This window comes from Arctopsyche grandis, chromosome 7 (assembly GCF_051622035.1).
Source record: "Arctopsyche grandis isolate Sample6627 chromosome 7, ASM5162203v2, whole genome shotgun sequence".
NCBI lineage: Eukaryota > Metazoa > Arthropoda > Insecta > Trichoptera > Hydropsychidae > Arctopsyche > Arctopsyche grandis.
The window spans coordinates 30,234,727-30,250,029 of NC_135361.1; the positions used below are offsets into that span (position 1 = coordinate 30,234,727).

The following is a 15,303-nucleotide window of genomic DNA, read 5'->3' on the forward strand; positions in this document are numbered from 1 at the left end:
TCCAAGTACAGTGAGCACCACATAGTAATATAAAATAAAAAAATAAATAAAATAAAAAATTGTGAATTCATGAAACGGAAGTTATAATTTTTTTTAAAACAATATTTCATTATTTTAGTTTCACCTTTCAAATTATTTGTATCTTCTTGATATTTCATGTTTATAATATAAATAGTGATCTTAAGTATTAAAAATATTTTGAACAAAATCCAACAATTGGAAGTAGAACTTTTGTCTTGTGTAGGTTTCCTTACATTTGCACTCAATTTGTATCGAAAATGCTCTCATAGCCTGTATGTGTGTGTATGTTTCATTATCGATTTATGTTTTTTTATCCTTCTTATATTCTTCAAATACATAGATACATATAGTCGTGGGTTTGTCACATCAATTTTTTTGTTACTTTAAATATATCTTTTATTGAATTATTTAATATGCCATAACCCATGCGATGATAGTTCATCGTTCTTTTCACTAGTATGATTTAAGAAGCGTACGCAAATTGTGTTATTATATCACACTTTAATTAATGCTTGTGTTTATAATATAATACAAGCCGAAAATAGTCTTCGAACGCATTCCCGCCCGAAGAAATTAACACTTTCCCCACCCCAATTATCTTCAAATCGTTTATTTTATAGAACAGGTAATTTCGACAGGGTGTATGCCGTTAATGCAAGAATTTTCAATTTATTTCGACGGTCGGCGAGGGGTTAATTTTCATCCGAGGGTGAACGTTGTTCGACCATTGTGACCCGACAGCCATTTTCTCGTGGAACTTCCCTTGTCCGTGATTAACGACCGGCTCTATTACACAGCTTTTCAAACGGTGGTGCGCAAAATAATCGCCCTCCCCCCTTCGCATCCTTTCAATGCTTTAAAGTGACTAAAAATAAATATTGAGGCTCGTAAAAGAGCAGTTTCGAATTCAAAAATCCCGCTCTCTGGATTCTGAGAGCGCTTGGACTTTTCACCGGTAGACATTTGATCTGTTTGAATTTTATTCAAATAATACATATACTACATATAGCCAGCAGTTTGGCTTAGTGGTAGCGTATATGTTTAGCACCATGCGATCACTGATTCGATTCGCCAAAAAACTGCTGGTTAAATTTAGAGGTTTTGTGACTCCAAATCGATCGTTTCTATATCAGAGTTTGCAAATTTTACCTGATCATTGTTGAAACGGTTCCTCAAATTGGCAAATAAATCCTATCCTGTTTTCACTAAAAATCCTATGTATTATTGTGTATAATTTGTAAAAATTATGCACAAAATCTAAATCTATAGATGTCTCAATAATCATCTGTTTTTTTTTTTTGATTTTTAAATGCGTTTTATTATTACGAAATTATGTTCACAATACATCTTATATTTATTTTAATAGCTACTTATATATTATATATTTATTTTAATAGTTAGTAATCATAGTATTATATTATTCTAATGTTAATCTACAGCATAATAGGAAAAAGAGCTCAAAAACCTATTTACAATCCTTATAAATGTTCATAATACATCTAATACATTATATTAATTAAAGACTCTCTAAAGTCGATGACCTAAAGCAGATTGTGTTTAGGTAATCTGTGTTTATACCTGAAGGGTATAGACATTTTGTTGTAATCACCGAGATTCTTCACAAGTGTGTTAGTATGGTTATTAGTGATTCTGTCATAGAATCTACTGGTTAGTTTGTTAGTAATGTCTGTAACAAACGGAATATTATATATGGCATGCAGTTTTTTCAAGTTAGTATATATGGGTGTATTATAAATTATTTTTAGGGATTTATTTTGTATTACTTGGAGCTTGGAAAGATTAGTATTCGAGGCGTTATTCCATACAGGTGAAGCATAGGTTAATAATGGTAATATGAGCGCGCGATATAATTTTATTTTATTTTGAGTTGATAAAGAACTATGGTGATTAAATATTGGATATATTGAGGATATACCCCGCATCGCCTTGCATTTCGCTGCCTCAATGTGAGGTGCCCATCTCATTCTTTTATCAAACGTTACTCCTAAATATTTTATTATCGACTGCCATCATCTGTATTTATTCTGTTTATAAATTGTAGAAATTGTGCACAAAATCTAAAAATCCATAGATGTCTCAATGGAGTAATTCTGTACTTAATTAATTGTTAAAAGTAATTCAATGATCCTTGCGGCCGTATATAAAATAAAAATATCTGGCCGTATATTTCATGTATGGTTTCGAATTATGTAATGATTGTGTATTAAAAATATATATAATTTCTTGATGTGTATAGTACACTCGTCGCATTGAAGTGATCTGTAATGACGAGTGTACTTTGATTGATTGAATAAAAAATAAAAAATAAAAAAATATATACATATGTACATGAAAGAATCACTAGCAACCATACTATTCGATAGCTTTTGCTAGTCTTGAATAATTGAATGAGCTTGTTTGGAAATCTTCGTATAAAATCAGTTTTTAATATTGAAATTTATATCAATTACTGCAATAATCTGAATCACTTTTTTAAATGTTTTAATCCATAATTTATTTAAATCTTTCCTTAAGTATTTTAGAAATTATTCCATAAAAAATTTTCATCACAATTTGTCATCTCTTAGCAGCCTCCAATTCTCAAGACACTTAATTTTATGATAAACTGTAAAAACTTCCATCGTGGAAAAGTCCGCCAGTAAAAAGTACGCCGATCAAATGTTCAACCACCATTCAGTATCCTTTGCCGTTTGTGTTTGTATTTGATTTCAAGTTTTATTCGCCCTTTTCGAGTCTAAAAAGACATTTGGGATGGACAGAAGGTCTCGTTTAATTCACACAATAAAACAACGAAACAATAAAGTGTGAAAACATTTGCCTAAAAACATTAACTCGTTCCTAAAATATTAATTGCATTTTTTTATCGAAATAACGAATCCATGCCTATATTATTTCACTAAAAAGACTTTTTTCTAGCCCTAAATAAGGCCATAAATATAAAAAATTATACGCACCATTTCAATGAAGTCATGAAAGCGTATGTACTCTTAATATAGGTATATTTACATATAATAATAACAAAAATAGGGTTTTTTGTAACAGTATCCAATTTTCTTATATTTGCACGCTTTATTGCATTCACCCAATTTATCGTTTTAAATATTGAAATATAAATAATATGCGGGAGGGTAAGAAGACATTCTTCAATGCGAAAAAAATGTTTCGTTAAATATAAAAATAAATACAAAGAGAAAATTCCGCGAAAGAGTAAATGACAAAGGGCTTTGAAAATGCGTAATGAATTTATTTCTTGTCCTTTTGTAAAAGTTACACCGGCTATTAAACGAACGGAAATTTTCGAAAAAAATACCGTAATGAAATTTAATGTTCGATCGTGTTTTTACTCTACAATAAATTCGTAAAAAATATACGCAAACGCCAAAGAATAAAACTTATTATATTTTAAGGCTTTAAAATTCCACAACGATTCAGGCTACATTAATATTCCGAAAAATAATCCCAATATTTTCACAAAATGCACAAATCAATACCGTTATGCTGGTCTTTTACGGTTAATTTAAAAGCTTTATTTTTTGTTTATAATCATTTAATAGTCCCCAAAGTAAGAAGACGATTTTGCAATGGCGTAACTTCATCTCAATTATGATTTTGTTAAATATAATCAAACGAAAGAAAGGCATAAACAATAAATTTCATTTTATATATGTACATATATATGTATGTATGTACACACCCATATTTGAATTAAATAAATTTAATTTGTTTTTTTTTTTTTTTTTTTTTAATTTCAATCAACGAATAACAGACGAGCCTTATACTAGGAAAAATTTGTGCGCGAATATTTAACGTTTCGTTTAATCATTAAAAATATCAAACGACACAATCTTATCGTTCTTAAATGAAGCTGTAAGTTTTTAAGAAAAATAATCGCAATTCAAATGTCTTATATAATATAATTTTATTGAATATTATCATCTGCGAATTCGTACTTCGTACGCAGCATCCACGTGTTTTGTTCGAATCATCATTCACATCGATTACTAGTGACTATTAACTACTTATTGTGATACAAAGTGACTTGAGTGCGCGTTTTTCTTAATGATTTAAATTATTTAATCATGTTGAAATTTTTTTCAATTTTAAAAATAATTAAAATGAATCTAATCGGTATTAAAAATAAATATCAGTGTTTTTTAATAATGTGCAATCTTTTTAAATGTATATTGAAGAAGATTGGCACAGGTGCTTCAACTATTACTATGGAGACTACAAACAGCTGGTGCATTTTCACATTATTTTATATTGCTGTGCATCTTTATATAATAATACTTGAATATTAATTTTAAATATTATATGTAACTTTTCAGGTTCCATTAAAGGTAGGAGATTTAATATAAATTGTGAAGATAATTTACCTGTAAGCATATTTCATGTACTTATTTTTATATGTACGCGAATAATTTTAAACCGTATTTTATCTCACTATAGCTTCACTTATTTGCTTTAATAGTATAATATAAAATTTCATCAAAAAAAAAAAAATTGTATAATATTTACTGTTTCGATATCATCATCATCATCATTTACAGCCATTCGCCATCCACTGCTGGATGAAGGCCTCTCCAACACGCTTCCACTCGTCTCTGTTTTGCGCAACACTCATCCATCTCATTCCGCACATTTTCCTAATTTCGTTCACCCATCTTCCTTGCGGTCTTCCTTTTACTCTTTTGCCTTCTCTCGGGTACCATTCAAGCACTTCTTTTGTCCACCTTTCGTCCATCCTCCTAGCTACGTGACCCGCCCATTGCCATTTCAATCTCTTCACTCTATCCACTATGTCCACTACCCTTGTCATATTTCTCACCCACGTGTTCCGCTTCCTGTCTTTCCTCGTTATGCCAAGCATACAGCGTTCCATACTTCTTTGAGTGCATTGGATTTTATTTTGCATCTTGGCGTTCAGTGTCCAAGTTTCACATCCATACGTCATCACTGGCAAAACGCATTGATCAAAGATCCTTTTCTTCAGGCAGAGTGGCATTTTTGATTTAAAAACAGCATTCATCCGTCCAAATGCACTCCACCCCAATTTCACACGTCTCTTTATCTCTTCATTTTTACTACCAGACATGTCAATTATTTGACCTAAATATAAATAATTATTTACTACTTCTACTGGTTTATCATCTAAGGGGATGCTATCAGGCATGCAATAACTATTGAACATTAGTTTAGTCTTATCTACGTTAATTTTTAATCCTACTTTTCTACTTTCCCTGTCCAGCTGTGTTAGTCTGATAAGTAGGTCAGCTGAATCACGAGCTACTAAAACTATATCGTCTGCGAACCGAAGGTGACTCAAAAAGCGACCATTGATGCTTACTCCGGCTGTATCCCAATCCAATTTCCTGAAAACTCCCTCAAGCACCGCATTGAATAACTTGGGCGAGATTGTATCTCCTTGTCTTACTCCTTTTCCTATGCTAAATCTATCTGTACCTGAAAAAATTTTAACTGAAGCTGTGGCATTCTTATATATTGTAGCTAACAGTCCCACATAGGGTTCCGGCACTCCCTGTGTTTTTAGAGCGTTAAGTACTGCATTATGACTAACTGTATCGAAGGCTTTCTCATAATCGACGAAACCTAGGCACAGTGGCCGTTGATATTCGTTGGCGCGCTCGATTAGTTCGCCAACTACTTGGAGGTGGTCCATTGTGCTGAAATTTGCCCTAAACCCTGCCTGCTCTATAGGTTGGTTCTCGTCGAGGATATTCTTCAGCCTTTCTGTAATAACCTTCGTGAAGAGCTTGTAGACCGCTGAAAGTAGACTAATGGGTCGGTAGTTCTTGATATCGCTTTTGTCGCCTTTTTTGTGTATTAAAATGATAGTTGCGTTATTCCATCCTTCTGGTATAGCTTGGTTCTGGATGCATTTGCTGAAAAGCCTAGCTAAGATATTAATTAGGGGGGGGCCGCCACATTTTAGTAAGTCGATGGGAATATTATCTTCCCCTGGGGTTTTACCATTCTTTGCAGTTTTTAGCGCGGCCTCTACTTCGCTAGGCAATACTGCAGGAACCCTTTGGCCGTGTGTCGATTCCAGAGTGGGGAATTGGCCGTTGTCGTTCTCGTATAGTTTTGCATAGAACGTGTAAACTCTGTCTATGATTTCTTCTCTATTCCTAATTATTACTCCGCTCTCTGATCTGATTGCGATCATTTGGTTTTTGCCTAAGAAAAGATCCTGTTTGCACTTTTTCAGGCTACGGTTATTCTTAATGGTATTTTCTATTAGCTTGCTGTTAAAATCCCTGACATCCCTGACTATTCTCTTCTTAATTTCCTTATTTACTAGATTGTATTCTTGCTTATTATTATCCCTATCTAAATTCCTTTTATGCTTAATTAGGTTTTTTGTTTCCGCTGAAATTTTGCTTAATTTAATCTGTTTCCTGAAACCACCTAATTTCTTACCTGTTGAGGTTAGAACCGAACTAATTACAGTGTTCAATTCCTCGATGTCTGCTTCTGGGTTTAATTTCCCGTATCGATTTCCAAGTTCGAGTTCGAATTCCTTTTTCCTAGACCTTAGTTGAGCGAAATCTGGAGAGTTACTGCATCCTTTTATTAATTTCCTACGTTCGCAATTTATATTAATGGCCATCTTGGCACGGACTAATCTGTGATCGCTGCCTATATCTACTTTACTTAAAACACTAACGTCTTTAACGGAGTGCAGGGCATTTGTTAGGATGAAATCGATCTCGTTTCTGTCTCCTTTAGGACTCTCCCAAGTCCACTTATTGTTGGTGTTTTTCCTGAAAAATGAATTAGTGATGAAGAGCCTGTTGTGTTCTGCGAATTCTATGAGGCGATCGCCTCTGTCGTTTCTTTGGCCGGTACCAAAATTGCCTACTGCTCTTTCTGTGTTTGCCTTTTGTCCTATTTTTGCGTTAAAGTCGCCCATGATTATTTTAAAGTGGTGGCGGCTATTATCGTATGCGCCCTGTAGTTTTTCGTAGAAGTCTTCTATTTCCTCGTCTGGGTGGCTAGATGTGGGGGCGTACACTTGGAAGATTTGACAAGTGTACCTGCTCGAGATTCTTAATACTACATAGCATATACGTTCCGATATGTCGTTTATTTCTATAATATTTCTTTCTATTCTCTTATTGATAAGAAACCCTACTCCTCCTATTCTACCATTTGGTAGCCCTCTCCAGTAGAGACAGTTACCACTTTTTAGGATTATTTGGTTTTCCTGTTTTCGTCTTACTTCGCTAAGTCCTACTAAATCCCATTTGATACTTTCTAGTTCATTCTCTAATGCAAGCACACTTCCTTCACTCGATAACGTTCTTACATTGTACGTGGCTAAATACAGGTTTCTATTAGCTAAGCTATCATCCATCGTCACTCTTACCTTGTTGGAGGTTTGGATATTATTTTTCTCGCATTTATCCAAGATGTGTTGAGAAAAAGGCGGTACTTGAGAGAGATTTCCATTCAAGGAGTGAGTTCTTACCGCCATAAACTCTTCTCTGTGGTCAGCTTTGACATATAGTCATCCTAGGTATCACTTGGATCACTTATGAGTTATTACATGCCATTTAACAGGGTTACTTTGTAAGTGAAAGTAGTTAGTTATGATAATAATAGATTAGCAATTGTTATACTACTTTTTTACAGATCTTTATCGTGAGACGCCTCTTTGGAGACAACGGATTTATATATGTGAGTGCGGTTTGCAATTTAATATTTTAATAATAACTTTAGTAAAGTATATAAAATTACACGAATTACTTTAATATAATTTAAATATGAAAAAGAACTGATAGACAGTTGGGAAACACCGTTTCTGTTTGCTATTATTCTATTAAGTAAAGTTCGTTAAAGATTTTTGGCTGGAAGCAATTATGTGGAAGATTTATTGCTTCTGTGGGACCGACTTGGCTGGCGAAGGACCCTTTTTTTGTATTCAGGTAGGGAGATGTATCTCGTTTGACACCGATTTGACACAAAAATTAGCACAAAATTTTTCGAAATAACTGATATAAAACCGCTTTTTACGACCGATTTGCTGTTTATTTTTACACTTAAATTATACTAGGATGCAATTAGTAAAATAAGTGATTAGATGGTTAAGTTAAATTTCGTGCAATAGCCGGGTTTAAGCGAGTAATAGCGGGAGGAACGCAGAAGCACACAAAAGACAAGATAAGTAGTATTCGGAAAAAAAAATCATAAATATGTAGGGGAAAGAGTGAAAGGCGTGAGAGGATGAAGGAAAAATTGAAATTCAAACACGGATTTACATATGTACATATATAATATGTATGTACGTCGTAAAAAATAGTTTAATTTTGTGATCATGCGAAAATCCGAACTCGAGATTTTGACTGATTCGAACTCAGAATCGATCATTGATCATGTTTTAATGATCTAGAAAAAAATATGTGTGTTATAACATATCTAGTTATGTGTATCTGTATTTTGGGGATTTTTTAAACAACGTTAGTCTTATCGACCTGAAACTTAGTTTCGGTTACTAAAATTTTTAAGTTGACTGGAAATAGTTCCTCCCATTATAGGTGCTCTTCTTTTTTAAAGTTTTTGTATTCAATTGTCTCCCCAACCGCTCAAACTATCAGACTGAATTTTTTTGCATGTAAAATAAATTATAAATTTAATACATTAATACTTTTTAAATATTTTAACCTCAACCGGAAGTAGTACTTTTGCTCTTGAGAATCGAGGTTTTTAAAGTTTTAATCAGAAGTATTGAACTGAAATTTCATAACTAGAAGTTTAAGATTATTACCAAGTTATATATACAATATGGTGAACACCCGTTTAACTGGAAGCGACAGTTAAATTTTGTTCCATTTTTCTTCCACTCCTTTTTTTCGACCCTTCAAATACGTGTACTTTACACGAGAAAATTCAATTATATGTAAGTATCAGTGGCAGACGGCGGGTGCTGATGTTGGGTGTGCTGTGTATGAAAAACTGATTGAATTGAAAAATTTATTTCTAAATTGAAAAATTGAAAAATTCATGTCTAAACAGCGAAGAACCAAATCAATGTATAAATAATAAGTGTGGTTTAAAAAATAACACTTATTGTATTTTTTCATCAAAACCACCGCACGCCACTGGTAATTATTGTATTAATGTTATGAAAATTAAAAAAAAACATTAAATTTAAGTGGGATTTTTTTCTCTAAGTAAAGTCAAAAATGTTGTGAGCACCCGATTTTTTCCATTAAAATTTATATTTGTATTTTTTATGTATAATACTAACTTAGAGTTGATAAGGTTTTGGTTATAATTCGTAAATCGAAAGTAGTACGTTTCTTTTTAAATCAACATTTTACTCTTTCACTTTGAGCTTTTAAATTATTTCTATCTTCTTCATATTTAATATTTATAGTGATGCTAAGTAATAAAAAAAAATTGAATAAAATCGAACAACCGGAACTAGAACTTTTGCTCAATTTGTATCGAAAATTCTCTCATAGATGATATGAGTAAACATGTATGTATATTTTATTATTGAATTTTGTTTTTCATACTTCTTATATTCCTTAAATTCATAGATGAAGCCATGTTTGGTGACATTCGATTTTTTTTTAAATGAGAGAACACCACTGAACCTGTGTTTAACTTACGGTAAAATAATCTCCGTCTAATATTTTATTTTCCATAATATTATGATATACATATATTTGCTCGGTCTCTGTGACGAGGCAGAATGTTAAATTACAGAAAACGCAAATATCGGAAGGCAAAGATCGAAAATCGAAAGATCTTAAGTCGAAAGATCAAAAAAAATGGTGCATGGTAAACGGTACATACTCACGTACATACTCACTTAATTTGCGCGAGCAGGGTACAACAGGAACAAGGGGAACAGGCTTTTACTACCGTATTCTGCGCGCGCACATTAATATGGGTGCTCATTAGTGCTCATTAAGCTTAAAAAATATCACTATGATATGAAAACCTTTAATTTCTTTAATTTCAGACATAATTTTCCGTATAATATACACGTTTCATCAGTACTAAAGTCAAATCTTCCCCATAGCGGGGTTTTATCCACATTGTTTGCATTGCTCAAATATATGAGGCCAAATTTGGAATATATTATAAAATAGAATATGTGTATATGTACACGAATACATAAAATACTTACGTGTTGGGAACATTTCTCATGGCCCTGTGCCTCAGAAATACTACGACCAGCGTTCCATTGCCGAGTACGCCTACGACAAATATTATCGCAAATACGACTGGGACTATGTAAGTTTCAGATCTTTCAGCATATGGAGTGTATTCGACATCTTCGTCTACTTCCACTCCTAATGGTAGGATTGAAGGGTTCGCTTTAAAATTAGACCAGGAGACGTTTGTCAACACGGCTTCGGTCGCATTCTCCAGCCATCTGTTGACGTATTCCTCGTCCATGTTTGGTGATGTTCGTTGCGAAGGCTTGAACCTTTAACAGAAAATAAAAATTATATTTAATTTCATTTTTATATCAATACGTGTATATGTACATATATCTTTCAAGTTTATGCTACATATTTATTGCTTATGGTTTTTTGTATTATTATCTTTCTTCTTGTGTGTACGTTTATCTACATACATATATGTATACATATGTCAGTGAAATTATATTTCAAGTGAAAATATATTTTCACTGACGTTTTAGTGAAATTATAACCAGTTACATTTTCAGGGTTGGTTTTATTCATTTAAGATTAGATTTTTAGGTTTGGTATTGTAACGTATACTAAACAGAGCCGCCGAGTAATTGCGATCGGATTAGACCGGGTAGCGTCCTGAGAGACCGTGTGACCGGGGTAAGTGGTTTTAAGGATTAGGGACAAGTTAAGTGCATGAAACAATGATTGTACTTCTCATACCGTGGGAATACATATCCGAATACGTGACTATACAGTAGGTAAACAGATTAGACGTCCTGAGGGATCTACCCTTTATAAGGCGGTACGTAGGCGATATCAGGTCATTCTGGACAGAGCACTGGCAATGCGTGTATCTCCTTAATCACCAATAAATGCTGTGATACGACTGTTGGCCTTTTATTTGGATCCTCCACCCACCCCTACGCAACAGTATCATTTAAGGGTTAGGATAGGTTAGGTTAAGTAAGGGTTGGCCCTATTCATTTAAGATTGGGTTGTTAGGGTTACATTTATGGATTTAAACGTTGAAAATTCATTGTTTGATACATTTTCACTGCTTGAATTGGTGAAAACATGTTTTCACTATTGAAAATATATTTTCAATGTAACATACATACATAAAATTGAATGTCTGTTTGTCTTTCTCGTATAGGCTCCTAAACCACTCAACTGATTACTATAGAACTTTTAGGATTTGTTGTATGCATTTCTGGGAAGATAAATATGAAAAAAAAAACGGGAAAAAACCTCTTAAAAATAATATTCGTAATTACGATTTTACCGACGCGAAAGTTTGAAGCGCCATTGTGAATTCAAGGAAATGTGTTCGTTGGTAACCACATTAACAGGTTGGTTTATGAGAACACGGCGTTGAAGAGACATCACTCCACGGCGTTGAGCTTTTTGTCTTTTTGTCTGAGAAATTGCTATAAATCTCAAGTATAAAAATAATATTCATATTTAGACTAGTGAAATATCATCACATGGGTATAAAATTATTATATACTCGTTAAAACTAAAAAAAAATCCGGAACCGGAACCGTTATTTTCGTAGACTCTCATAGATAGTTTTCAATTCTTTATTTGTAATAATTTTTAATTCTTAAAGTTAACGTTAACAAAATGTTAATTAAAGTTAACAAAATGTTAATTAAAGTTAACAAAATGTAATATTTTCCGATTATACACAAACGGTCATTGACCTCGTAACGTTGAATATTATTATTACAAATAACAAATTACGTGCATATACATATGATGTGTATTTATAACACGTATTCTGGGCGAGGATATGGCATGTAGCGCGGGCTCGTGAGCACATCGCGTTTGGATCGGAGGGTCCGAGGTTCGATTCCCGGCGCCCGCGGTGAATTAAATCAATTTTTTTTCTCGAATATCGTCAAAATATAAATAATTTAAATTTAAATTTAAATTTAATTAAAAATAAATATATAAAAAAATGGTTCAAAACCTCGCTAAATGAAATTATTAAAATTACGAATTTTTATATGGCGAGAAGGAATATTTTAATTAATGTTTAAAAAAAAAGGCGAAATGAAGAATTGGATTTGGCGTGATGTTCGTGACCACTAACTCAATTTAGACCTATATTCAGGCTATTTGAGATGAGTGGTTCGAGTCGCGGCAAAGTCGACTCGACGAAAAATGAATTTATCGATTTTTGCAAAATTGGTCGTTTTTAAAATCGGTAATAATTTGAAATTATCTAACGCATGGCAATCATACTTTAACGTTGAATTAGAAAAAGAATGATGTAAAATCTGCACGTCGAATTTATAACGAAATCAAACTTTTTTTTTTAGTAAAAAGTGAATTTTTCAATCACTATAAATTTTAAAAATCTATATAGAAAGTTTATTGTTTTACTGGACTAGCTGCTGCGCTGTGGATTGTGTGCTCATTTTGATATTAAAAAAATAACGTTTTTTAATTTGATCTCAAACGGGAGCAATCAGGATGAGGGCGAGTCCTTCGAAGTTTTGATTGCAAACATCCTTTGATGGGTGTAATAAAGTTATAGAGTTACACAATGGATAATGTATAAAATTATACGAACCCTCAACTCCAAATGTTCTTTTTTCTTAATTGAGTTTTAAATCTTTTGTACATAAGGGCTTGAGGCTGCCTACTTTTAAAACATATACATACATATGCACATATTTACTGAGTAAAATCTAATATATCATAATAAAATAGATTTATTAACCCGTTAATGTTTTCGTTATTGAAGCTATACTTTTGTTTGTTTCCTTAACAAATATTGAACAAAGTAAATAAAATATTGGTACATATATTTAGATGTACCATATAAATTTGAGTAAAAATAAAATATCTGTCTCACTTGGCGTTATCGAAAATTAAATTTCCGTTCACTAAAACGTCTTGATGTTGAAAAAAAAATATAGAAAATGTTTTCCTCGCATCTACGTTCGAAAGGAAAAAAATTAATATCGAAGATCTGCCAACATCGTATTATTAAAATGTAATTTAAAATTTAAATATGAAATCTCATCGTCACAAGTGTGCATCGTTTGAATTATAAATTTCAATTAAATAGAACTTATTTTTAATTTTTGACGGACTTCTGCGTATTTTGTGTAGTATATTTGATATTTAAATCGTTGAATTAATTAAGGATATTTTTTGCTTAGCCATAATAGCTAGATGATTTGCAGACAACCCACAGTATTTCGAATAAAATATATAAAGTCGTGTAAATTACAGTGATAAACGAATTTTTTGTTACTTTCAACGATGTTCTAATGACTTTGCAAACGCAGCATCTGTGCTAATTCCATTTCCGCAATCTATGCTAATTTAAATTCTAAGCCAGTGCACACGGAATTTTACATCTAAGCTCCACTTTCGGCTGCCGTATTTTCTCATAGTCTATTTTCGTTATTGATTTAACACATCAATCACCCATAGAAGCTATGTATGATCGAATTTCAACAAGAAAGTCAACCTCGAATGCGTCCTTTGATTGATCGATTCGTTATTATTTCATACTCACTGCGTGGGATGAAATCTTACAGGAAAACTCGGATAAATGTATATTCGCAAATATGTACATATTTATTTATTTCATTTTTACAATTTCGCCATAGTGACATTACAGATAAGCTCCAGGTCGTCACTATGGCTAATTTATTACAAGACATTGAAAACTCATAATTAACGATACATCTATGTAAATACATAATTATTACATACATACATACACATGTAAATCGAAACAATACCTGACATATGTATATGGTCAGCTATTACAAACATCGTATAAATACGATTAATAACATTTTTCATGTAACAATACGAATTTTTACATTCGATAAACAACCATAGAGACATATATGGTGAGAAATCTGGCGAAACCTGATATATAACAATAACACAAGGTTTGCAAAGGAAAATTGGGAAGGAAAAGCCAATTTTACAGTTGCAATGAAAATCAGAATTAGCAAATTCTGATAAGAAACGATCGACCTCGACAAACCAAGGTCGGGCCAACAACGAGATTCTTAGTGGGAATCGAACCCGTGACATCAAGCACAAAATAATTCAATACTCACCACTAGACCACGATGCTGGTTATCCAATGTACTTATATATGTATATATATATATATATATATATATATATATATATATATATATATATATATATATATATATATATATATATATATATATATATATATATATATATATATATATATATATATATATATATATATATATATAATATTGTAATTTCAAAGAGATTTCTACGAAACAAATCCGGGTGCTTTTGATATTCATATGAACATACACACATACATACATACATACATACATACAAAAATGTAAATTAAAATACACTCAGGAAAAGTCACGTTAACAAATCATATATATTGCTCTTATGTGAATAATTAAATTTTGTACGTTTTACATGACGTAGGTTTGTAGATAGAAACTCGGCAAAAGCGTCGTGTTTAGCCCTTAGGGTCTTTTCCATGCTTCAAACAAAGAGTTTCAAAGCAACTGAAGACAATTCCAGCTTACAGAAGGGAAAAGACGCTTCGTAGAAGGGTGGACCAATTCCCATCGAGAACATCTTGTCTTGCTTACTATTTGAAGATTTATATTCGAGGAAAGTTTACTCGTATATTCGAAAGTCTTAATATATTTTTCAGACTTGGTTCACGTTTGGTTTGATCGGGGTACGCTTTCAGGGAAACGAGGTATTGTGTGTTGAGCTGGTCAAACATACATGTATCTAATAGACTTGTATTTGAATTTTGAAACGTCACGAACAGATATGGTCAATTGTGTGCATTGAATAATATGTGTATGCAATTGGAGATAAGGATGATGTTGAATTGATATATTATATATGTACCTATGTATATACATGTAATAAGTCCGTAAATGTATACACGTACTAATTTACGTAATTGCATACGTACTAATTTAGTACTTATGCATTATACATACATATGTATGTACATATACGTACATAGTTAATGTGCAAGCAACGAAATTCACGTTTGACTCTATTATGTATAATACAAAATCGCATACGA

General features: G+C 32.3%; 1 protein-coding gene across 1 annotated transcript in view; it reads right to left on the minus strand.

The window, feature by feature from the left end:
• Positions 1–10,476, minus strand: part of LOC143914141 (neuropeptide CCHamide-2 receptor-like) — a 73,723-nt gene extending 63,247 nt beyond the window's left edge. The window contains exon 1 of the mRNA XM_077434231.1: positions 10,205–10,476. Coding sequence (XP_077290357.1) covers positions 10,205–10,476 — 272 coding nt within the window. The remainder of the gene's footprint in view (positions 1–10,204) is intronic.
• Positions 10,477–15,303: the final 4,827 nt, after the last annotated feature.